General features: G+C 45.4%; 1 protein-coding gene across 2 annotated transcripts; it reads right to left on the bottom strand.

Moving 5' to 3' along the window:
- Nucleotides 1-1,251: 1,251 nt before the first annotated feature.
- Nucleotides 1,252-25,696, bottom strand: HSF4 (heat shock transcription factor 4). Of its 2 annotated transcripts, none has more exons than XM_048078669.2 (13): nucleotides 25,109-25,696; nucleotides 21,991-22,099; nucleotides 21,059-21,186; nucleotides 19,404-19,528; nucleotides 16,646-16,721; nucleotides 15,255-15,319; nucleotides 12,811-12,910; nucleotides 11,757-11,881; nucleotides 9,315-9,533; nucleotides 7,300-7,405; nucleotides 6,184-6,249; nucleotides 4,918-5,005; nucleotides 1,252-3,987 (listed from the first exon to the last, which is right to left on the bottom strand). In XM_048078669.2, the coding sequence occupies exons 1-13, from the start codon at nucleotides 25,229-25,231 to the stop codon at nucleotides 3,791-3,793; spliced, it is 1,527 nt and encodes a 508-aa protein (XP_047934626.2). In that variant the 5' UTR covers nucleotides 25,232-25,696; the 3' UTR covers nucleotides 1,252-3,790. The 2 variants fall into 2 exon arrangements, with proteins under 2 accessions (XP_047934626.2, XP_047934627.2); XM_048078670.2 differs by having other exon boundaries at nucleotides 3,850-3,987; nucleotides 4,918-5,024.
- Between the last annotated feature and the right edge of the window lie 136 nt (nucleotides 25,697-25,832).

Below are 25,832 nucleotides of genomic sequence, written 5' to 3'. Positions count from 1 at the left end.
ATTAGCTTCTCTTTTATTTTCCCGTGGCAGTTTTGTGCCAAACTGAAATGGAAGATGACGGCAGTGACTCCTGAACTGGCTTCTCTCTCCTTCCTTCTCCTTGCTCCCCCATCCCACCTTTTTTTTCTTTCCTTCTGCCCCTTCTGAAGTGGAAAACAGGTTTGTCTTAAAGTGTCTTCACAAGAATCTTCTCTTTATAAAGCTGTAAATTATTCCAACAAAATTTGTGATCTGCTTCCCTTCTCTGACAGAAGGATGGATAAGCTCTACTTTGAGGCCGTTGCCTCATGTATTTTTGTGCTGTTTCCACAGTGCTATCAAAATGTATTTGTACATTGTGCATGCACAGAGGATTTTACATCACAGCGTGAACAGCAAGGTCAGCACATGCAGGATGCAATTTCACTAAGCATGATCACCTTTTGCATTGCCTGCACGTGCAGTAGCCTGGTGCGGGGCTCCTGACTGCCTATGCTGGTGCTGAGCCCCCTCAAACACGGGGCCTCAGCTCCAGGGCTCATGCCTTTGACACCTCTGTCAGCACAGGCTGAAATCGTGCTGGGCACCGCACAGGGGACCTGTCACAGCCAGCCTCATCGCCAGGTCAGGATGGGAGAAGGGCACGGTGACCCATTTTTAGATACTGGTCCAACAGTACCACATTGCTGAGCTCAAGAGAGCAGAGCAGTGAACTGCAGACTCACAGTAAGATGAGGAAACCCACCTTCTTGTTGAGCTATCACATCAAGTTTGCATCTTTTACTGTCCTGACATTCCCTATTTTACTAAGATGAAATAAGCAGGAAGGAGCCTATTATCAAATCTCACTGAACCAAACAGATGAACAAAAAAGAGAAACCATTTATAAACAAAGGATTTACAAAAAGTAATTCCAAGAATGAAGTTTGAGCTTTTATTATCACTGAAAGCAAGAAAAAAATGATTCAAAATTGCTGGTCAGATTTCAGGAACTATAGATTTCTTTACTCTGAGCCTGACCTTATGTCAAATATACCCACACTGACCAGCACTAAAAAATTCAGCTGCTTGCTTGCTTGACATGCTAGGTCTCTCCAGCTCCTGTTTTTTAACATAGATGATCTCAGTCCATCAGTGGGCCCTACTTTATCTCACAAATGAATCTCTTCAGTTTCTGGAAGATACTTTCACTTACCAGGGAGGACTTGGGAAGGAGGAGAGGAGTACGGGGTAGAGAGAAAGTAGTGAAAGAAATGCCAGAACAGGACTAAATGAGAAAAAGGAAACATATTTAATTAGTGTTTTCTGTAAAACTTTACAAATGTACAGCATAGTGCAAAAACACAGTCTCAGCACATCACCTTCAAGTAAAATTAACGATGTAAAAAGCCAAGGAACACAAGCCTGCTTCTTCACAGGAGTGGTTCTTGAATGCTGCTCCTGGAGGTTACCCACACTCCATCAATCTCCGATCTCATGTTTATAGCAGAGCAAAAAGCCTAAAGAAAAACCCAGGAACCATTCAGGAGTGGCTGCTCACAGCGAGTGCAGCCTGCCACTTAACCCTATAAAAATGCTGCAGTCTAAGATGGTGCCAGGCCCCCTCGATGACTGAGCTTCACCTTTGTCTACTTACAAGTAGCTCTCCTAAGATGGTTCATTTTTCAACCACAACTAGACAATCCAGTAAGACACTCAAGCACATATCCAACTTCAGGCATATGATAGACTTGATAAAAATAAGGAAAACTGCTCAAAAGCTTGAAGTTATACATCTGCTTAAAATACCTTATTGAATCGATACATTCAGTGTTAACATTAAGGCAATCTAGCATCTGAAGGTTCAAAGAAGGATGTAAAACCTGAACAGGGATAACGTACTCCATCAGGTGATAAGAGACACCAGAGAGTTTTCAATTTCCTTTGAGAAAAGAAGCAAACAGACTGCAACTCAACACGTTTCCATTGCTGGAAATGACAAAATACATTGGCAAATCGGCTGATCTAGATGAGCTTCCTAAGCACAAATCTGTCAAAAATGAAACCCTGTCCATGCTACACTCGACCATCATCTAAATACTAGGCCAGTGGGGGTTGCCAGAATTTTCCCTTAGTCCTGAACACAAAAAACAGTGGATGGAATTAATTCAGAAGCTCTCACAACATCACTTCTGCAAAGTCTGTACCACTATAGTGGTGACAGAGCTCCCAGCACGTGGTAGCTAGCTGGGAAAAAATGGGCTCAGAAGTGAGTGTTTCTGAACTGTTCACATCTGTTCACACACTGAAAAATGGATGGAGAAATGGGCTGTGACAGGGAAGTCCATTTAAAACATGCATCTATTATTAATGAGAATTTGAGCTTGCATTCATCCTACATTTTTGTGTGGATGCTGCTTGACCATTCTAGATGCTCAGAAATATGATTTAGTACATAGAATCATCATGGCAATGGAAATTAGCAGAGCATTTCTTCAAATAACATTGGCATGGTTTATACTTCCCTGTCCAAGCCCTTAGAAGGCCTGAGTTAGGTGAACTTCCTGGGTCTAACTGCATTTGGGCAGCTTTCTTAAGGAAAAGCAACTCAATTAGAGGATACTGAGATAAATAATATGTTCTCATTAGAACTACAGCATAAAAAAACAAAGCTCTGCTTTGTTGAGAAACTCAGTTGTCAGAAACCACATGGAAGAGGAAGATTAATTCAACTTTTGGAGGCTGGTCTCAAATGCACAAAGGGCAGAAGAAAAGTTAGTGGGACGCGGCAGACTAACCCCTCTGCCTCTGTCCTACACTGAGCAGGTAGCTGCAGCTGAGAGTCCTTCTAAAAAGGGGCTCCGATCAATTAAACCGGTTCATCAGATTTCAAACGTTAATAAACCAACAGGCACATCTTCAGGGGAAATAGAACAGGTCAAGGCCAAGGAAAAAATATAATCGGACTGGACATGAAATACTCAGCCAGCATTAAAACCAGGACTGCGCCCTCTCAGTCCTGTTTGAAAATGGAAAACTGTGTGTACAGAAGAGTCTATCCCTTATTCTGTTTTAAAGTATGGAGTGCCTTGCCTTTATGTTAGAGAAAATAAATTGGGGGAAAAAACAACAACCCTCTCAACTCAGGATGGGATGTTTGTGGGGTCTGCAATGGTCTGTAGCTCCCCTAGGGCCAGAGACACATTCTTGGAGAGGTCACTCAGAAAACTATCTTCTGCACAATCTGAGGGATCTTCATTTTCCTAACTCATCCCGGGAAGATAAGGGAGAGGCACAAGCACATCCCATAAAAAACAGAAAACGGATAATAAAAGAATAATTTTAGAGCATTGGTCTGGCACACAGAATTAATTTCCTACTTATAAAAAAAACGCATTCAGAAGGGTCATGCATCTCTTAGCTGATCTGTGCTGCCCCAGTAAAATCCAACAGTTTGCCATTGCAGACATTGATTGGGATTACTTTATTTTAGGATGTCCTTGATGGACTTTTAAGCTACTTGTCACCCAAATTTTCTTAGAAGGTTTGAAATTTGTAAAAGCATTTTCAAGAAAAACAGCTCCTACCGAGTTCTCGCCCCAAATAGGAACAAGCACCAGGAGCAGCATTTTGTTTTAAAATCATTATCCTGGACAAACACTGAAATCCAGGGGCAGAGCAGGTAATGCAACAACTACTGACCATTTCCATCTAATCAAAAAGAAAGGTCACAACAACTCTTTTGTGGGTTTCTGAGTCACTTTTGTTTCTTTACATTCAAACCTGTGGATGCTTGGATGGGTGGGAGAGAGGTGATGTCTTGGAAGCTACATCACTGGTTGTTGTCAGTGGAAGAGCTCAGGTTTAAGGGGATATCCCCTTGGACGCCCACAGAGGACAGGTAGGAAGCCATATTTTCAGGGGGAACATAAAGAGATGAATTTTCAGGCAAGCTGATGATGTCACTTCCAAAGACGGACTGACGATCAGCGAGGAACTGCTGGGTGCTTTCAAGAACGACATCTTTCCCTAGGAATGCAAGCAGATAACAAAAAGCTCAGTTTCTGGAAGGCGTATTACCAGCCTTTATGGAAGGAGAACTGAAAAGTGGCAAACCACAGCTGCAACAGGAGGTGAAGGACCTCATTCAAGGCAAAAAGTGCTTGGAAACATTTGAATCAAACACAGACTCACTCCGAAGCCCATGAAAATCAGTGGGAGTCTCTGTGGGTTGCCTAGCTGGGTTCTGCCTGAATAGTGAGATGCCTCACAAGAGGTGAAAGAGGTATGACCAAATAGCTGGAGGCATGGAGAAGCGGGAAAGAGCAGCTTCTCTTCACCTTCACTCGAGAACTGTTTTTCCTTACCTTTGCAGAAGGAGACACCTGCTGATTGCCCCATTATTCCAGCATTGTACCACTGCATGGAAAAGAAAGGCTTTGCAAAGAGGGGATGCTCCCCTTGTGCATTTCAGCCCCAATCTGCTGAATAATTCTCTCCAGTATTGCTGGGCTTTAAAGCCTTTGTTGCTCATGCAAGATGCTGAGCTTAAGGCAGAGACTGGAAGTCCTTGAACTATACTTTAAAACTCAGGGGTGGGATCAGGTGGCTATGCACAAGAATAAGGCTCTCAAAAGCTTCTCTTCCAGGTCTAGCCCAGGTAAATACACGTGAAAATAATAATATATCACTATTCCAAGACCAGGCAAACACTTCTAGATTCATACCTAAGGTCACTGACACACTTCATCAGTCACTAAGGGGGAGAAAGATCAGCTGAACGTTTCCCTTCAGGTCTGGTGAAACTGAGAAATAAGCATTCCTCTGGCTGCTGGCAGCTCTGAGATCACCTCTGCATCAGAAGGCAGAGGAAATACAGGACCCATACAGCTGCTGACGTGTTTAACGCCCTAATTACATCCCTATTCCCACCTCTGCAAGAGCTGTCAGTGCTCCTACCTGGGCAGGCGCTGTTAAATGATGGGTTGAACACTTTTGATGACAGCTCAGTTGCATTCTTCTCCAGATCCACCGTGAGTCGCTGCATCTTGATGCAAAAATATAAACTACAATGTACAATTATACAAAGACAGGGGAGCTTGTTAGAACTAGGCCACTTCTGAAAATCAGCGCTTCATCAATGCTGCATTACATCGAACCAGCAATGCCAGCTATCCTCCCAAACTCATCTGCACATTGTAAAAACAGTCAGCAGCACGTGCTCAAGGGCAGATACATCTGACAGGGAGAGAGCTAACGGAGATGTACTCCTAGGGGCAGACTGCTCCACGTGCTGTGAAATTCAGTGGACTCAAAGACTGAACTATTCAACGCTGCAGCAGCCTCTCAGCCTTTTTTTTTTTCATGCAATCCATTTTAACAGAGACCTTGCTTCCAATCCTTGCTTCCAAGACTTGCAAATATTATCTGACCCTTTAGAGAATCTCCTTCCTAACCCTCAGGAAATGCAACAGCCTAGTAAATTCAAAATTATTAAATCAAAACCTAAAAAGGATAGTGTTATCATGAGGAATGTTTATAGAAATTTGGCACTTCATTAGAATAGAGTGCACTTGGCTTGCACTTCTGTAAAAGTGGCAGAAACATCCAAGTCTTCATCCCACACAGCTGGCAGCGAGGGCTTTGAAAAATCACCCCCAGTCAAACTGGGAAAAAAAAAAAGAAAAGAAATCACTTTTATCTAATCATTATATGCTCCTTAGAAATGCCTGTTTCAATGTCAATTCCAAACAAAACCCACCAAACTGAATTCCTCCTAGTTTCTTCTGTGTGGGTGCGTACAAGCTGCTGTTCTAATGATGTGTGGTTTTGCTGCTCCTGAAACGTACGGGGATGGCTTTGTTTTGTAAAGGCACAGTTTGTAAAGAACGTCAGCAAAAGGCACTTTATGAATCTATGGTATTATTAGGAAGTAACACCCGGACTGAGAGGGCCTGGAGCAGCCAGCTTCAATCAAGGACTCCAGGACATCATCAAAACCCATCTCTTAAACCAGCTCTCTGGCTGAGTGGGAAAGACAGGTGAGCAGTAAAAGGCAGCACCCTCAGCCTAACCCCAGGGGATGCTTTACTCACGCTGCTTTACCACACTCTGCCCTCTGGCTATAAAGATACTGAGCTTTCTTCAGTTAAGCTCAAGCTCTGCCTACAGGAAATGCTGCTTCATATTTACATTACTATTATCTCAGAAATACGTTTCTCTTACCGGGGACAGACTGGCTTCCATTTCAGCCAAATTCCACTCACTCATAGATAAATTGGGATTACAGACCTGTCGGGAGAAAAATACAATTAGGGCACTGAAAGGCGCACCAATTGCGTGAGAAGCCTGAGCAATCTGGGAAAAGCAGCTCTTGAGCTGGGGTACAGTTTTATGATTCATTCTCGCTCTTGTGGCGTTCAGTTGCACAGAGAGAGAAAAGTGTGTCAGTAACAGGAAAACACCTCCTAATAAGAAATAAGAAACAGAAACCAGCAGAGCCAGTGACAGAGCAGGCCATTAGAAAAGCTTTCTGTAAGGTCAAAATCAATCACAGGTGCTTTGGAACTGGCTTTAAGTGAATAAGATCAATTTTTTAGGATTTTTCATCCCTGTTTATCCATGCAAGTTTACCATGTGCCTGCATCTGAAGTGTCTTCTCAAAGGAGCATATCTTTGACAGATTCTTTCACTACATACAAAGTTATTTGATTACTGGCAAAAGCCTTTCATATACTAACTGTATGCATAAGAGAGAGAGTGAAAGAGAATTCAATCTTTATGTATCTGCATACATACTTAAGAAAAAAAGCTACCATCCATTTCTAGACAAAATTGACCTGAGAACTGCAGACAAGAAAAGATCTTAGCAGAGAGAATTTGGCACTGGCTGCATTTCCCAGAACGTGAGGAAAAGGGGAAGGTAGTAGAGATGAGCACAATCTCAGAGTATCTAAGATGCAGAATATGCAAAAAATAAACTAACCCAGCCAAAACAATTACCAAGCCAGCTAGAGACTCGTAATAAACCTATCGTGTGTGGATGTGTTAGGTCTCATGATGTTACCTTTACCAAATGCACCGTTTTGTGCTCCTAAAAGTTCAGATATGTGCATTTCCACAAGAAATTTTCAAAGTATCATTTAAAGCCTGAAATCCTGCCATTTCCTATGAGCAGCCCAAAGAAGAGCTCTGTTTCTTTGGCAGCCTGGGACAGTTATGGTGCCACACAAGGCTGCATAAGACTAAGCCTCATGGTCCATCTGTTTTACAGCCCAAAGGTACCGCTGGCTCCCTCCCAACTCTTCCCATTGCTGCCCGGGCAGAGGGGCTGGCACTCACGTCCAGGAGGCTGGCAGGCTCCAGGCCGTACTGCTGGCTCCGCAGCAGCAGCTGCACCCCTTCCAAACTCCAGTCGGTGCCTTCCAAGGGGTCTGAAATATCTGTTCTGAGAAAAGACAAGGGAAAACATTGCCACGCATGAGTCTTGCATAGATCCATAGAGAAAGCAGGACTGAGAAGCCTTCCTACGTGAGGTTTATGTTTAAACCACAATTAGGAAAACAAGAGCCCACTGTCAGCCTGGGTTTATGCCATTTCACTTGGATTAATCTCAGAAATATAACCCAAAAGAGCATGCAGGAGACTGGGCTGATGGTCAATGAGTGAGACTACTCCTCTCCTGGGTGATGTACGTGGTCTGGGGACGGACAGTCTGCACAAATCTCCTTAAGATTAGGAAAATTAAAGCTTTCCTTAGAGAAAATCCTTCTAGAGAGGAAGCTGGGATCCAGAACCAGCTACAAGCCCATCATCCTGGGTCCAAGATGGCTAAATTACTGTTACCTAATGGCTCTTAAGGGAGTGACTTCTACCAGCAGGCATGTACCTGAGACATTCAGCTAAAGGAGCAACCATGAGACCCCGCTGTGTTTAATCCCCCAAAAGTATAAAAATTTCTCTTCAAATCCAGACTCTTTAAAATAAAAAAGAAGTGATTTTTCTTCTAATAAAATGTTTTTAAGCAGCCAATAGGGTTCAGAAAGAGAAATTTGGTTCTCTGTAGGTCCCAAAGGAAACTACACATCTTTTTGATAACTTTTGTTTTGTTTTGTTTTGCTTTTCCCTCCCAATCCTCCTTACACCATATGCAGATGCCATCAAGAACATATTCTGTAGTTAACTGCCATTTCATCCACCATGCCTAATAACCCTGTGCTAATCCCCCTTGCAAGAGGGAATCATTCTCTCTGCCCTTCATATGCAAGATACTTACATGCCCTGGCTTCAAAACAACAAAACTTCCGTCCCTTTGTAACAGACTTCTGCACTCAGTGAACACAAGCTCCCAGCTCTCCATCCCTGTGCGTGACCTCACTGGCTATTTCCTGATTTCAATCCATGATTTTTATGAATTTTTACTTTTTTCCTTCATAAAGCCATGCTTTGGAGTGCCTAGCATTTTACTGAGCCTCTCCACTTAAAGGAGACAAGCCCAGCAAACCCAGCTAAGTTTCACAGGTTTTTACTCTCAGTCAGAGATGGGGAAGCTGCAATTTCTTGCAGTGTCAGCCTCCAAGTACCTCCCCAGAACCACATGGCCCATGGGATGGTGCCAAAGGGACTGGCTGCCCCCTGAAGGCAGGTCTAGCACTATCTAAGGAGAGGCACCTTGGAAAGGTGACAGGAGATGAAAAGGGAGAGCAGACTAAAAAGAAGAGACCCTATCTGATTGCCCAGCATAGAATAGGAAAAGAAAGGGAGCAAGGGAGCAAAGGATTTACTTCTTAAGCCCAAACCTGGGGCAAATTCTTTGCTGCCTTATCGCTTATATGCCCTACGATAGTGCAGATGATGGTGAACTGTCCTCTGACATCGCTGTCTGTGTATCGGTACGCCAGACACAAATATTTCTGTGAGAGTTTCTGTAACTGAAGACTCAGCAAGGCAAACGAGAGGCATCGTGAGCTATTGGGGATGTCATGGGGCCCAGTGGCCTGCAAGTCAGCAGACACTGATGCTGGTCTGGGCTCCAGCTTTCACACAGACCTGGGGCAAATGCCCCTCACTGCAGAAAGCCTCTTCCTGTTCCCGTGGCTGATGTGCATGCTCTGAGAGCTCTCGCTCTACTGGGGCCTTCACGCAAGTCATTCACAGGCCCCCTAACCCTGTGAACTGTCCCCTGGGCTTCAAGGGCCCCCTAGGCAGGTGCCACGGGGACAGGAAGGAGCTCACAAGGTTGCATGAGGTGACAAAATCAACCTCCTTTGAATTTTGTTGAATTACCCAACTCACTGGTAATGGGAAGAGAGGGCCACGAAACACCCAGGGCCACAGCTCTCCCTCTCTCCCCTCACCTGTCCAGCAGTGCTCTTCTGCCTCTTCTCTCCGGTGGCTGCGAGGTCCCTGGTGGGACTGCACCACAGCTGCCTTTGCCTTCCAGCACAGACTGAACCATGGCGACTGGGAGCACCGGGGGCTCGGGGCAGGCCCGGCAGCCTGGCACATCGGGCTCGGTGGTGGCTTTCATTCCAGGGCTCACTGGCTCTTCCTTGATCAGCATGAGGCACTTCTCCCTGCATCAGAGACAAGACTTAGCACTACACATCTGCTCCACAAAGGCCTCGCTTTACTGGGAAGGGCAATAGCACGAGGGCTTGTCTGCCCTTCTCAAACTGCCCCGTGAAGTCTTTCCATTCCCCAGACGGGCAAATAAACTCTCCCAGCAACCCTGTTTTCCCTTTTGCAATCTCCAAGGCAGGTCAGTGTTGGTGGAAAATCTCCAAGGAGCATGGGATCAGCAGCTATATTTTACCAAGCTTCCAGCATGTGCATGCACAAGGCTCTGTTGGAGTGAAGCAGGTTTTTGGGGCACAGCCAGAAGCAGTAGACAAACACAAGCTTGGAAGACTGAAACTACCAGATCAAGGCTGGGCATCCACCCACAGAAGTGCTAGAAGGGGCCCATCCTGGGGTCCCTTTTACAGCAGAGCTGTAAAGAGGCATATCAGAAACATGCTCAGCTGGAATACTTTCACTCACTTCATCCGTCATGGCTATAATCAATTTACTCCATTAGATTGTCTTGCAAATATGGAAAATACACTTTCATGCATTCATCATTCCTCAGAAAAGTTAGACTTGATACAGGTAAATGGTCACTGGGCTAGAGAGGGACCCAAGAAAAGTAGAAGCCTCCACCCTAAAGACAGGAATGGGATCAGAAAGACCTCCCCATGCTGGGGTTAGTACTGGACCAGAAAGCTCCCTAAAGATCCCAATGACACAGGAGAGGATCTTGTGGGCTGGCAGCATTTTGGACAGAGGCTGTTAAGATTTGACAGTCCCAGCCAGATCTTTTACTTTTTTGGAAGCAGAGGTTTGCCTTTTTTCAGTGGGAGAAGCACTCCATGTTATTCCTAGAAGGACACGTTATATCAAAGGTTTGAACATTCCAATTTTGTGTATAAAAATCTACCCTGTGACACCTATAGGAAACTTTACAGCTCCCTGTGAATCTGCACAACTGGAGTCAAAATGACAATGGCATGCAGATAAAGAGGCGCTGTGCGCAGGAAGCCACGTTGAGAAAATATTTTACAGCACTTACAGACTAGCTTTGCTGCAAGACAACACGTGGACATGTCCCACATGTGGGAGGTATGCGACACTAAAAAGCCCTCCGGGGCGTTTTTTTTTTAAATCATCTTTTCATCTTATGAATCCTAAACTCCTACCAGAAGCTCGTGTTGATTTAGCAAGTACCACACTCCTGAACTCATTATGGCTCAGATTCTCTTCACGAGCCATGCAGACAGCACAGATCAGAGGCCACCAGGTGGCACTCGGTAATTAGCTGAAATAAGCAATTGAAGATTATATTAAAAAAAATTCTGCTTTAGAAATGGCTTTCAGCATTCCTTTTTTTTTAACTGGAGCTTTTTATATGCTTTGAGCTAATTTTATGACTGTGGTTTCAATTATTAGGTAGATTTACAGACAATTTCTAGGGTATAGCTGCCTTGCCTCTACGCCTGAGAAACTGTTTCCATGATTCATCTGTCTACTTACTTTCCACTGACATAGCTGTAGTTATTCTGCTACTAGCCCTAAGTACACTGAATGTGCATGGCAGGAAGAGATAAGCACTAAATACCTCTGCATTCAATTCTTAAGTGACTGGGACCTTTTCACAGAAAAGTTGTCAAACATCGGAAGTTGTGATGCAACCTTTCTGTTCTCATTAGCAGAAAGATGTACAGTTTGATTCTGTTTTTTCTTTGTCAAAGAAAAGAGAAAACTTCCTCTCTTTCTCTCAACAAACCCAACAAATTTGGTATCTCATGCTTTGAGAAAGTCCAGACAGTCACTGTCTTGAGCACAAAAATATAAAGAAACATGGAATACTTCCCAAGGAAGGGAGTGGAAGTTCTCAGCATGAAACCCATGACTTTGTTTTAAAAGTCATGCTGTTATTAACCCTACCTAGTTCTGAAAATCTGACTCACATTCCAAACTGGAGGTCTTTAAAAGACGTTTAGATGTAGAGCTTAGTGATATAGTTTAGTGGTTTAGTGGAGGACTTGTTAGTGTTAGGTCAGAGGTTGGACTAGGTGATCTTGGAGGTCTCTTCCAACCTAGATGATTCTGTGATTCTGTGAAAAGTATCCCATTCCATCACGTCTATAGAATTTTGCACCTCAGACACAAACTTGTAGAATTACAGCAAGGAAACACTCTTGTGAAGTTACTCTTGTCCACTCCCAATTCTGCCCATTTTCAAACCCAAAGATGTTTACCTGTCGTTATCAGAAGGGGACTGCATATTTATTATGTTGGATGGTGATGTTTCAGTAACATCAGATATGATGGGTCCTCCAACAATTGCAGGGCTGTTTAAGCAAGAGGCGGGTTCTGTCGATGGCTAAGAGGAAAGCAAAAATAATACAGATTTATCCTTCTGCAGTGGTAAAGAGCACTAATAAGTCAGCTGGTTCTCCACTTGCCCAAGAAGGGGGAGAGGCAGCTTACTGATTTGTAAGAGAAAACTTTTCACCCAGCCCCATCCTCTAAAAGTCCTGCCCAGCAGTTCTGGATGGTAGCATGCAGTCTCTCCTGGAACCCTGTCTGAAAGTAGTGCCATCCTATCCCCTTACTTGCTACAGGGCCGCAGCTCACTGGAAAACAGCAGCCCAAGTTATCACTGATTTCTGTGGCAACAGGCAAAGTACAGGGCCCTATCTCAGGGAGAGTTTACCCACTCTGCCCTGGAGTCCTCCCTGTACAGGAACGCAGAAAGCTCTTACCTACTGTACAACCTTATAAGTTCCTCCGGTCTCTCCTCCAACCACACAGAGGTGCAGGTGTAACACAAGCACTGTGACTGAAGTGTCAGCTACTGAGAGGTTTTACCAAGCCTGACATTTTGCCTAGACTGCTCAGCTCTCATACTACGTCAGCCACAGAATATGGCAGCACGAGCGTGTGCAAGCACCCTTCTCTCCCTGGAAATGAGGAGTTAAAGGAATAATAAATGTCACTCCGCTTTGCAGACCTCTCCTCTCCTCTCCTCTCCTCTCCTCTCCTCTCCTCTCCTCTCCTCTCCTCTCCTCTCCTCTCCTCTCCTCTCCTCTCCTCTCCTCTCCTCTCCTCTCCTCTCCTCTCCTCTCCTCTCCTCTCCTCTCCTCTCCTCTCCTCTCCTCTCCTCTCCTCTCCTCTCCTCTCCTCTCCTCTCCTCTTCACTGCCAGACTCTTGCCAAACTCTTTACTCTGAAGTCCTTATTATTGCCTCAAACATTTTCCCACCCTTGGCCAAAGAAATTCCCCAAAGCCCGGAGGCTGGAGTAAACCTACCGACTGTATGAAATAGGGGTCGTGGAGGGGGTCCGTAGGCAAATGTCGGCTGAACTTGGACACTTGTGGAGCTGCCAACCCATTGTCGAGCATCAGAGGCCTGCGAAGAGAAACAAGAGGTTTGTTTCCCCAGCGTGTACTGACTGACTGGTCAATGATTGCTCAGACAGAGACATCTTGCAGCCACGGGTTGTTTCCCCCTGGGTACTGTGTTTTTCCTCAGGTGTAAGGTATGCTCTTGTTCAGTGTTACAGAGAAGGAAGGGAAGCAGCAGTCTTGAAGGAGGTCACCATTAAAAAGGGTCTTTAACAGCCATACAGAGAAGAGAAGATCTGGGTTTTCTAGATCTTGCTTTAAAGAGGCAAGTCAAATAACATACATTGAGCACTACTTGTTTCCCAGATAAGGTGGCAATACCTGGACCCATAATCAAAAAAAAAAAAAAGTTTTAGTAAAGACCTGAAACCAGGAGAAAAGGAGAAGCCTCAAAATGGCACTGCCCTTCCTCATGAAACTTCCTGTGTGGCAGTGCTTGGTTTTGCGATGGAAATGTTACCAACACTGCAATACGGTCCCAGAGAAACTGGCAACTGGTGTATTTTGCTTCACACACACTATTGTTACTGCTGTGCTGATCCTATAAAGCTGCCTCCTCCTCCCACTGACCCACAGAGTCAGGAGAAGCATCCTCAGTGTCCGTTTAGAAGACAGCACTTTGGCTGAGGGCAACAGGGAAAGTCAACAGGTTTTTTCTATAGTCATGTCTAACAGGTGTGATGGAAAAACATCCTAGCTCCCTTCATCCTACAGACACTGGAACTAGGTATGTTGGGAGAAATTATGGGTTTGCTCAGACTGCAATTAGATCCCACAGCAAAGGGATTATACAGCAGGACTCAGTGCTGATTAACAGCCTTCTTCCATCCCGGGACATTAACCAAAGATAAAGAATGAGAAAGAATATTTGAATCATCCCGACACTGACCTTGTTATGGCATAAGCAACTCTTCAGCACAAACCAAGGTATCGTAGCCAGCCCTGTGACAATTACTTTGCAAGTGTCCAGCTCCCTGCTCCATGAGCAACAAATGAACCTCCCTATCCAACATTTGTTACCAAAATACTTTGGTGCCTAACCCATCTAACAGCCTCCCAGGTCAGGCGTGCCTGCAGGACCTACTGACCAAGCCATCCTGTCCAAACCTACCAGCTGGCACTCCTCTGGTCTGTGCCCAGCTGCTCTGGGCTGCATGATACAACTTTCTGGTGGCATTTAAAAGAGAAGCAGGAAAGCAAGACTGTGAAAGATAAAGCACTAAAGGTGCAGCTATAGACATAAGAACTAAGGTGCCTTGAGGACAGCCCTTCATGCTTCCAAGGAAGCAGAAACTCAATTAACAGGCACAACACTGTGCAAATTGCAGCGGGGTTGTATCAGCAGGACCCCTCTTTATAAGGAGGCCAATATATTTGCTGTGCAAGTAGTTCTGTGCTCTTCTGCTCCTTTCAGCCCAGTCTCTCACTAATGATTTGCTTTTTTTCCCCATGGCAGTGGTCTATGACATTTCTTGGGCTGCAAAGCTCTTGCAGGGAGGGCATGGCACTGACCATGGAAATCAGAGATCTGATCTAGCATCTCATTTCTCTGCTTCCCCACTCTACAGGAAGAAAATCTCTTCACTCATGTACCTCAACGAGCCAGAGCAGTTGATGTTCTCCCCTTGAACCTCCTTCTTTGCTACATTCTCTGAGCAGTGTATATCCCTTCCAGAAGGCTTGGTAGAGGGGATAGGCAGAGGTGAGCATATCCAGTTTACCTGTACAGACAGACTACAGGCTCCTTCATCAAATCCTGTGTTTCCTTTACAATCCTGACATGAAGTTTCAGCAAAGAATGAGGACACTGATTAAAGAAGATCAACCCCCTAGAGCAGCCATTCTTGGGATGTCTCCTTTGAGGCACGGAGAAGTTTCTGACTTGCCTAAGGCCACAAAGTAATAAAGGTGGCACTGGAGGCAGGTTCCTGAAGGTCACCAAGCCTGTGTCAGATACACACCTCGTTCAGTGACTGTGGGTCAAATAAAAGGTGCCTGTGGTCTGGCTGGGCCCAGCCCTGCTCCTGCTGATGACAAGTGGCAAAACCGGTGCCTATGGGACCAGCACTGGGGTCCTGCCCTTTCTCCTCCCACTGAGTGTTCCCATCTCCCATCCCGCACTGTATTCCCCAAATAAAGGTCACGAGCTGACACGGTGCTTCTCTAAAGACCACTGAATGGGGCATGTCAGCAGGTCTGACTCGGCAGTTCAGCCCATTCATTCCCCATTACCATGGTGCCCTGGTCCGGTGACCGCCTGCCTGGCCGAGCTGAGCTTGTGCTTTTAGCGAGGGGGCAGCATTATGCACCCGTGAGTGAGCGTGTGCGCACCACACAAGGGTACTTACAGCTTCCTCTTTATCCCAGTGCCGCTGGGGTTTGATTGGAGCTGGCCAAACAGAAACTGAATCAGCTGTCAGGAGAGATCACAATCCGGTGTTAATCAGCAGAGTGATTCAGCACTCCTCGCTCTCGTCTCACGCATTCCTCCCTCCTGACACCACCCCGAAGCTGGGAGCAGCCACGAAATATGGGAGCCAAACTGCAGGAGGTACCAGAGCCTGAAACAGGACTCTCGAATGAGTACAGCCCGTTGAGTGAAGGTGGCTAGATGCACACTCTCAGTGCTTGCTCTCTCCACTCCTGTGCATGCAGAACTCCAACGAGCCCTATCCAACCTGGGAGCATGTCTGTGAAGTACCCAACCAAACCTGGATTTAGACTTGGCCTTCGTAAAAGTTTTCAGAGCCCTTTATAAGAGGCTTTAGAAAATCTAATAAAGATTTTGCAAGTTAAAACAGAAACTTTCTAGGGGAGACCCTGGATGGGGGTCTCAGCTCTTTTGGTTGAGTTTTTCAGCCCTGTGAAGGTCAGTGTTGGTAAAACCAGACAATAAACATGATGCAGTATGGCTTTGAAGAGGAATCACTTAGCAACATACTCCCAGGTCAGCTTGAGCTCTGCTTTGACCTCCTAACAAAGAGAGCATTATTATTATATACCACAGCTGCCTCTTACTCATTGCTAAATGTAACAAAATAGAGTTGCATAAATGCCCCTACAATGAGTGGTGTGGCTGGTCCAGCCTCAGAGCTGGAGGAAGCTTTGATAGCCTCATGCACTTCTATCCAGTCCTATGACTGTGATGCCACGTGACGGTTAGAACATGGCTCTCAGAGGGACCGGGAAATGTGACATGCTCAGTCACATCAGCACCATCTGGGAATCACTGGAGAGGCCTCTTCTGTTCAGGTCATGCTAGAGATTAAGGGAGGTGGCTCCCTTAAAATGCCACAGTTGCTGGAGGTTCCCCCTGGGGAAATGGCTAGCCAGTTCTGCGGCCTCCGTGCTGGCAGCATGGGGAGGCTCCTCTGTTGTAGGGAAGAAAAGGAAAGGTTAGGGAAGCCCTAAGGCATTGGTACCACCACAACAAGGATGGTCTCATACAGGGCATTCAGTGAAAGCTGTGCTCTCTTGCTCAGGGCTTGGACAGAAAAGTGATTACTAACATCACAGCATGGACTGACAGGTAAATTAAAATCTTTTGCTCTAGGGTATGATTTATGCTTTGTTAATGACCATTGCCCATAGGACAAGCAGGAGCATCATACAATTAGAAAGAAAGGGAAAATACATATACTGTAGTATCACAGTGTGGAGAAGATTATGGGACAAGACAGATCAGAGGAGGACATACATTGTGCAGTACAAGTGAGTTTCGAGTTTATACAATCACTACCTTGTTGATCACCTTCTGCTGCTGTGAGTGGTTCTGCCGGAGAGAAACAACTTCCCGCCAAAGAACTTCATTTTGCCTGAAAGTGAAACAGAAACTTTCTTTTAGCACAGAAATATTTCAACAGCCCGTGGTGCTGCCATGATACACAGTAGGCCCAACTCGGTAAAGTTTGTCTCTCTTTGGGACCGTTGCAGCACTTGGCACATTCCAGATATCCCACCCAGGGTCACAGGATTGCTTTCCTTGTTTTTCCTCCATTTCAGAACTACAGAGCAAAGCTTGGAGGAGAAACAAATAAAGAGAAGCCAGCATATATAGGGGAGGCTAATGGGAGGACACACGTTTGGTTTGGGTGGAACATTTAGGCCAAACTCAGAATTTCAACAGGGTCAAATTTGTGATTTTGAAAGATTTGGATCATCAAGACTGTTCTTCCTGCTGGGGCAAAGAAAGCCCAGCCTCTCTACTACTGTTCCCAAAGACCAAGAGATCCTAAGTATACAGAGTGTGTATTCTGTGTATTCTGCCTGCTTGGACCTCATGCATGTGGAGGTACAAAGGCATGTTTGGGAGTCACCAGAGTAGCTAAAGGGATGCTTCCACATCCGAAAGCCTTGAACTAGGATGCATGTAATGACTTTATCAGTGGGAGTCACTGATTTCATCCAGCAAATTTTACGTCCAGCTTGCAATTGCACAGAGCATATATAGGCCTAGGTTTCTGTCTGCAAATGCGGCACCCAGGGGAGTTATGGGCTGCCTTGAACATTCAGCCCCAGGAGGTGGGATGAGGGAGATGCAGCGTTTATTTGCTGTGCTGCCTCCAAATCTGGATTCCAGCCAAGTCTGTGCTGCAAAAGGTTTTGCCAGTGAATTTATCTCAAGAGTGTATGGATGTACCAAAACTGACAGGCCAGCAAAACCTCCCATATATGTGCAATTTATAAAGCCTTTTTCTACATATCCTTTAGGTGGTAATACTCTTTCTTTTTATTGCCGCTGTACCCGGATTTCACTATGTGATTTCACACATATGCTAAGCGTGGAAGACATTTGTCCTGGTTTCAGCTAGGATAGAGTTAATTTTCCTCCTAGTAGCTGGTAGGGTGCTATGGTTTGGATTAGGATGAGAAGAGTATTGATAACACGCTGATGTTTTAATTGCTGCAGAGCAGTGCTTACGCTAAGCCAAGGACTTTCCAGCTTCTCGCTCTGTCCTGCCAGCAGGCAGGCTGGGGGTGCAGCAGGAGCTGGGAGGGGACAGACCCAGGACAGCTGACCCAAACTGGCCAGAGGGGTATTCCATACCATCTGACGTCATGCTAAACAACATCTAGGGGTGGCTAGCCGGGATGGGGGGGGCAGCTGCTTGGGGATAGGCTGGGCATCGGTCAGCAGGTGATGAGCAATGGCACTGTGCGTCACTTGTTTCGTATACATTATTATTATTATTATTATTATTATTATTTTCCTGTCTTAATAAACTGTCTTTATCTAAACCCACAGGCTTCACTTTCCCGTTTCTCTCCCCCATCCCAGAGAGGGAGGGGGGAGGGTGAGCGAACGGCTGTGTGGTGCTTAGCTGCCTGCCAGGTTAAACCACAACAGCATTAAAAACTGAGGAAGGATTAAAATATTTAGCTATCGCGCTTAAGGTGGTGGACTGCAATGAAGTTTTGCAGTATCTGATGTTCTCTCAAGGTCTAGGATGTCAGGTTCATCTAACGATACATGAATCTCAGCTTTCATTATAAAAAAAGCTTCTGAGTCCTGTTGTTTAAAGAAGAAATGAAAAAAAAATCTAAGTGTTTTATAAGAATTAAAATTCTGGATGCAAATAAAAACCTCTCCAGATGTATGATTTATAAAATGCTATCCATTTACTAAATTCCTAGTGACCATGTCTGACTCAGAAAATCCCAGTCTCAGACAGCTGGAGGGTCAGGTGACTGCATGCAAGTAGTACTGCATATGCCTGTCTTGCTCTTACACAACAATTTTGGCCTTGTCAGAAGACACAGTCTTCAGAGAGAGAGAGGGGTCCAATGATCTAAACTACAGCCACTCTAGTATTCTTATATTCTTCAGGTCAGGCCTATATTTTGGATGTTGAGGATGACAGATATATTTCTGACTTTTAAACAGTTGAATAGAGTACCACTGCAAATCTGCCACTGCTTTCTCTCCTAGGGGTGAGAAAGAGTTACATATCTCTTTTTACCATCATCTCTATCTGGAGGAAACACAGTTATCTAAGTCCCCAAAATATACATATACTTCCTGTGTGGCCTTCTCTGTGCTCACCTCATCTATAAAGGGAAAATATGGATGTCTACCTTCCATAGAAGACAGAGAGGCTGAGGATTAATTTGCATTTTGTACCTCATTGGGAACTCTGCACAGAAATCCTACATGTTGTCGTGTCAACAGATCTAGTCCCTATGACTAAAACGAAGGTCAGCTGTTTAGATACATCAGGCGCTAGCACAACAGTCTTAGGATATATGCCTGCGTCAGCATTTGCTCTGTTCATGCTTACTGCTAAGAGGATATATAAATAACAAAAACTCATGTTTTCAAAGTTAGGATGAAAATATTTAAGCAAAGAGGAGATTCTTAGTCAAAGATTGCTCTGACTCAGTATATGCTCCCTGGGAGGGAGGTGTGTAAGGCTCCTCCTTTCAAGCATTCCCCAAGACCAACATCTCTCGAGAAGCAAATGCCCGAAAAGAAGCAGCCTGAGTAGGATTCAACTCACTGCTTCATGTCCTGAACTTGACACTCCATGTTCTCCTGCTGACTTCTCAGTATCTGTACCTCATATAGCAACCTGCTGAGGTCCTCCTGGCGCATCTTGGTCTCCTCACTTTTCACTACCGACACCTGAGGAAGAAAAAGTCCAAAGTGGATTTTACCAACACAGGAAGGGCTGTGGACAGACACAGTCATTGCTGTGGCTTGAGTACAGGACTTCTACCAGCCAGGCTCTGATGTGCTGAAATACTGGGACAGGCAATACATTCACAAGTGTCTAGGCATTACTGCATGGGCCAACGGAATAAAATACAGAAAAGAGCAGGAAAAATGCTTTCGTACAGAGGGTTGGAAGCAGGATATTCTCCACTAGGGATGTATTTCAAGTCAACTCGGAAAAAATGGCATTGTGAGGAACAGAGAAGAATTGAACTAGGTCATTTGATTAATTATTTCCTTTTAATCTATAGAGATCCTGAATTCAGTCTTGTGCTTTACAGAAATAAACCTGAGGAACTGTTTCAAATCGATATATTACGCTTGGATTTCCAGAATGCTTTTGCTGAATTTCCTTTCTGAAGTCAATGTGCTAATTCAGTAAGAGAACAATTCTTTATGGGAAGGTTAATAACCTGTTAAAAGGTAGCAAGCAGATGGCAGGAGTAGGTTACCGCTTCTAAAACAACAAGAGATGAATGTTGGGAGACCCAGGAGATATGTTGTACTTATCTAGAAAAGGGGATAATGATTCAAAACCAGAGTGGTGCAAAGCAAGCCTGGCTGTGCAGCACTATACAAAGATCTCGTGACACTAAGCAATGCAGAGAAAAATCCAACAAACAAACCAAAACCATAATCAACCAAAAGAAAAACTGATGAAAATCAAGCCCAGGTTAGAAACCAGATCACAAGGTGATCTTGCAGTTATGCTGAGCAGTCTACAGCATGCCAGCCCGTGGTCCAAGAGCAAACAAGTATTTTAGGTATCATGAAGAGAACAAAGCAGTTGTGGTGACAGAAATCCATCTAATGACCACGTCTTAATTATAGGGCTGTTCTGGTCAATCTCCCCAAAAAAACAGATGTAAGAGGGTTAGGTGCAGGGTGGAGAGCCACAGCGACAGGCACAAAAAGGCTCTTGCTTGGGAAGAAGCATGGCATTTTCTGCTCGAGACATCTGAGGTACTGGACGCAAGTATTCACTACTTCTCTCCTAGCAGAAAGCCGGGGGAAAACCAAATTAAAAGAGACAACAGGTTTAAAAATGAACCAAGGGAGTTACATCTCTACACATATTGTTAATTAAGTTTTGGGGCATACTGTTAAGAGATGTTTTGAAAACCACCACATGGCTCTTCTGGAACCTTCTGGAAGGGGTCGGGGGTCACTGCTGCTGCCTCAGCCTTCCCGCCTTGAGCCTTCCCGCCTCAGCCTTTAAAGCACCATTTGAGAGGCTCACTGGATGTTTTGATGTCCCAGATGTTCGGGTGTTTCAAAAACTACCACACAGCCTTTCTGGAACCTTCTGGAAGGATGGGGTCACTGCTGCTGCCTCAGCTTTCCTGCCTTGAGCCTGCCCGCCTCAGCCCTTAAGGCACCAGTTGAGGGGCTCTCAAGGGGGTCCCACCCTGCGTGTCCCTCCACCCGGCATCCCCTCACCTTCCTCTTGATGTGCTCCAGGAGGTGCTCGTGGCCCTGCAGGAAGCAGAGGTGCTGGAACTCGGTGTCGTCCCGCTCAGGCTTGACGAGCCCCCCTTGCTCGATGTTCACCACCTTCCTGAAGCCATCTGCGTAGAGAGCATGTGGGTGGAGGGCCAATAGACCAAGGCCCTCCTCCCTGCCTCCTGCCCCGTCAAAGATGATGGAAATCTACTTTGGATACTTGTCTGAAGTCCTAAAAGGCTTTCTACGCCACTAAACTGCCTTAGAACTGGCCTCATATTTACAACACTGCTATTGTATGCTTAAATAGCAAAGAGAAAACTTTACCAAGGAACTTAGTGATTTAGTCATCAATAGAAAACTGTACTTCTGAAAACTATCAGAAAAGATCCAAGTTTAATACAAATATGGTCTAGATGTGGCTGACAGCTACACCTAAATCTCCATTAAGGGATGAAAATGCCTCATTAGCGAGGTTTACAGGGAGAAATACTGCCTGTTCTTGGTGCAGCAACAGGGCCGGGAGAACGGATAAGTTCTGGGCATACTACACTCAAGAAAAGCAGTTTCTGAAGGAAATTTCACAGTATCAGGCTGCTAGATAAAGTCCCATACAGCATGAAATGGTAAAGAAATAATAATGTGTGATCAAATTGATGGAAGGGAAGCAGAAAACCCATTGGCTGAAATTTCTTAGCCACAATTTAGGATTGAATCTAACAGAAATTTCATATACAAGGACATTGCTCTCCTGGGATCTAAGTGGAAGGTCCTCTTTGGCAAAATCCACAACACATACGTGTATATGTGAACTCTCAGCATTTCTATCTACAATTCTCTTCCATGCTTCCTGTACTACCCCAGCTTTCTATCACTCTCCCCGTGTCTTGTGGGACCCACATCGCCTAGGAAGTGGAGTTTGAACTTACACATGTTCAGCTGCCGGACGAAACTGGCCATGTTGTTGTGTTTGAAATACTTGGGCAGCACCTCTTTGGCAAACCGTCCTTGGTCAAACACATGGAAGCTGGTGCCATTCTGCAAAGGCGAGAAGGATGGGGGAAGTCAGAAGAATGCCCTGACCACAAGGGAGGAGGTGATTCCCTTGAGTCCTACAGCAGGACTAGTCATGCTCTGAATTGTCACCTTGAAGGTGTGAAGACTGACAATAACTTTTAGTGAATGATGTGCTCCTTTCAGTCCCTGTACAGTCAGTCCTCTATGACCGCGTTTCTGATCCTTTTTGAATTAGCTTTGCCACTGCTTGATTCAGGGCCTCAGATGAGAGAGGGAAACTACAGACATTTACATCCAAAATGCTCGTAGCTCATGATTGCTGCCTCTTCTTGTGTGGGCCTCATAGAAAGACTGGTGTCCGAAGAAGGTCATGGAAAGTGGAAATTACCATCACAATCCCTCAATCTGCTTGCACAGGTCTGACCCATCTGCTTCAGAGCACAGCAGTCCTCGAGGGAGCACTGTCCGGAGACATGGCACAAGAAACACAGCAAGGCAAGAAAGCAAATCATCCCTGGAGATACTGCACTGATGCAGAAGCTCTACAGACCTTCTCCTGGTTATTTTTGAAACATACAGCCACAAATGCAACCCCAAACTTGGCTGAACATAGCATACAAGTTATAACAGTCATGCTTTACAGCTCAAGCTAGCAACATGCATTTTAACTGGATAAAAGATCATATTTTAGGTTGCATCACCAGGAGTTGTGATTGCAAAACAACACAAACCAGACTGGGATCACTGACAGGGGCAGGCACGCTGCAGCTCATGTGCTTTCCTTGCTGGCCTGTGAGAAACAGTGCACTGAAACTGTCCCAAAACGTTTTGCAAACAAAAATCCACATGACCTTTTCAAGGGACAGAAGACTTGGCAATTAATTTTCATCTGCAATTGACACTTAGAAACAGCCTTTTCTGAATCCCTGACCTTAACAGCATCAGTGTCTCCAGGATATGGGGACAGGGGGACTTCCTTAAATCTCATCTCTGCTCTGGATGGATGGGGGCAGCCAGGGGAGTTTGGAAGAACCATGATATCAAACGTGGAGTTTGGGGCGCACATAACATTTTGTAAACTTGCAGAGAACCATATCTTCTAGGGGCTTACATTGGCTTTGCTTGTGTAGAGAGCAAGAGCTGCTAAGAGCTGCCTGGGGAGCCCAGCTGTGCAGCCTAAGCCCATCACTGCTTCAGGGAAGGACGGGCAAGATGCAGAGACCTCTGCCAGGGAAAAGGCAGCAACAGATATTTGAGCTGGATTTACCAACTCAGCTGCAGCTGAGTTTTAAGGGACGGCTAGCTAAAGATGCCAGGGTGTGTGTGGTGTTGGCAGAGCCCAGCATAGCCACCGTCACCCTCCTGCTGTGTCTGGTGTCATTACCTGCAGCCAAGTGATGTGTCAGCTCGGGGGTTGTTTCACATGAGACTGGTTTTTGAGAGAGGAGGAGAGTGGAAAGGCCCTACAGGCAAAGAGACTTTGGAGATGCTGCGTGTTCACTGACACACTGTGCACGTGCCAGCATGTTCCCATACGGCAGCCGTGCCCTGGTGGCCTTACATCGTAAGAGCACAAGCTGGGAGACGCTTCAACAGTCTTCTCTGCCCAAGGCAAAACTGTCTCTACAGCCTGTCAGCCTTGGCAAATGCTCATCTTGCCTGGTCTTGGCAGAGCCATGGGCCACAGACCCTCTGCCCTGCCCAGGCAAACTACTCCAGGGATTTCCTAGAAGTTTTTCCTAACTGAATCTTCCACTTCAAAAATTAACGTCATTACTTCTTGTCCCATCCGCCACGGACAGAAGGCAGACTTTTCTTTTTAACCTTAAACCAGCCTTTACTGTACATATAAAGCATTACCATGTTTCCTCTCCATCTCTGCTCCTTCAGGCTATAAGACCCACAGTTTACTCAGTTGCTTTTTACACATCCTATTTACCAAGAGCTCTGATTACATCCAGAAATCTCAGACACACACAACTCCTCAGCTCCAACAGCACTGATGGGTAGAAGAGGAGGATGCAACGTGGGAGCCTTAGAATCTAAAAGCTTTGCCCAAGCAGGTAGCTGTAAGGCTGCAGGAAAGCAGAGCATAGTGTGGGAGGTGAGAAATAACTCTCAACCTAACAACAACATGTGGAATAATGTGCTTGTAACAGAGGAGGGGCTATTTATACAAGTTAGGTAATCTTTGCTAGTTTGAAAGTCCTGGTTCTAAACACACGGTACGAAAACTTAGGGGTTCTGGGAGGTATGGACATTCAATACCAGCTTTAGAAAGCAGCCATTCCCTTGGACAAAAATGTAGCTTGAATTCCATCCCAAGTTTTGTTTGAAAACCGTATTGGACAAAAACACATGGCAAAAAGACTGCTTTAGACTTCTTTTCTCCCTTTAAATCTCCTCTTGTTATAGATTCTTATTTTTGGAGAACAAGTTTATGCACACAACTTCTCTAAGTCCCTGCTGAAGACAAATCATGACATTATTTGCAGCAAGTCTTACTCAGGTCAAAAATACAATGTGGTTTCAAAATGCTGTACCAGGGGGACAGACAAATCATTTTTATTCTCTGATTTCACTCAGTATATTAAAACCTCCGTGACAAACAAGAAGCCAAAACAAAGCAATCTATCACTAAGGAGCCATACAGACAAAACACACCACAACCATCACACAGGCTAGATGAAAAGTTGAGTAAAGCCCTTGCAAAATGCTAAATAATTTAAGGGGCCAATCTGAGATCTGGTTAAGCCATAGGCTTCAGACTGCGGTCTGAAGGCTGGCTGTGGCAATTTGCTGCCTACTTCCAAGGCACTTGTGAGAGGCTGCTAAGAAACCCTGGTGAAGTAACACAAACATCAGCTAAATTCTTTAAGGGCTCTGCATCTTTCCTAGAAAACTTTGGGGACCACAGATTGAAGCAAGGTGGAAAACTTTTCACTCTTAAGGAGCCTGGATTTTTATAGGGTTCAGTTCTAGCCACCTTTTAAGGCACTTCAAGTGGCAACCGGCACTCGCTGCACTTACCGTACTCCAGCAGATGAGATGGTTCGTTTCAGGATCTTCCACCAGCGTCCAGAGCTTGGTGAGGAAGGCTGGCACATTGCTGGAGTACCCATCCATCACCAGAGAGCTGGGTGAATCCTGCATAGCTTTGCAGTGTCCCAGCTATACTAACCCCATCGCTGTCGGCGTGCCTGTCTCCCTGCACGCGTGTGCGTCCGACAGAGAACGAACCACTGAATTTTATCCCGGGCTAGTGGAAAGTAGGCTCCCAGGGAGTCACATCAGCAGTGCTGCTTGCACTCTTAAAAACTCAGCACAATGCGATGGCATCACCAGCCCCAGAGAACAATACACAGAATGAAAATGCACTGCAGCCGATCTCACAGAGCTGTGAATAAATACGCAGCGTCATGCAGAGGGAACACGTGCCACACACCTTGCACTGGGAGGTTTGCAAGTCACCGGAGTGAATCCACCTGCTGAGAGCCTGTGGGATGCCCGGCACAGCAGCGTCAGGTTTGTCAAAGCACTTTATGTGTTGTTTTGGAATATTCTTGCCCCAAAAGCCGGCCAGCACAGATGAACAAGGCCTGGCCAGACCTCAGGGCTGCACATCGCTGGCAAGGTTTTGAAAAGTCAAAACCGTACGTTGGCTTGGCTACAGATCTCATGTTATTTGCCAGGAGAAACGATTTGGCTCTTCAGTGAGATGAGAGGCTGATGAAAACAGCTACACATATAATCT

This window comes from Anser cygnoides, chromosome 12 (genome assembly GCF_040182565.1).
Source record: "Anser cygnoides isolate HZ-2024a breed goose chromosome 12, Taihu_goose_T2T_genome, whole genome shotgun sequence".
Taxonomy (NCBI): domain Eukaryota; kingdom Metazoa; phylum Chordata; class Aves; order Anseriformes; family Anatidae; genus Anser; species Anser cygnoides.
The sequence above is the reverse complement of the archived record's forward strand: the minus strand, read 5'-3'. Positions and strand labels throughout refer to the sequence as shown.

Excerpts from the sequence above, each read along its gene's own strand:
- HSF4 (XM_048078669.2), bottom strand. The coding sequence starts at position 25,231 with ATGCAGGATTCACCCAGCTCTCTGGTGATGGATGGGTACTCCAGCAAT. Across the intron at positions 11,882-12,810 it reads ACCCCTATTTCATACAGTCG|CCATCGACAGAACCCGCCTC; the intron begins GTAGGTTTACTC and ends CTTTCCTCTTAG. Across the intron at positions 9,534-11,756 it reads TCCCCTTCTGATAACGACAG|GGAGAAGTGCCTCATGCTGA; the intron begins GTAAACATCTTT and ends TCTCTGATGCAG.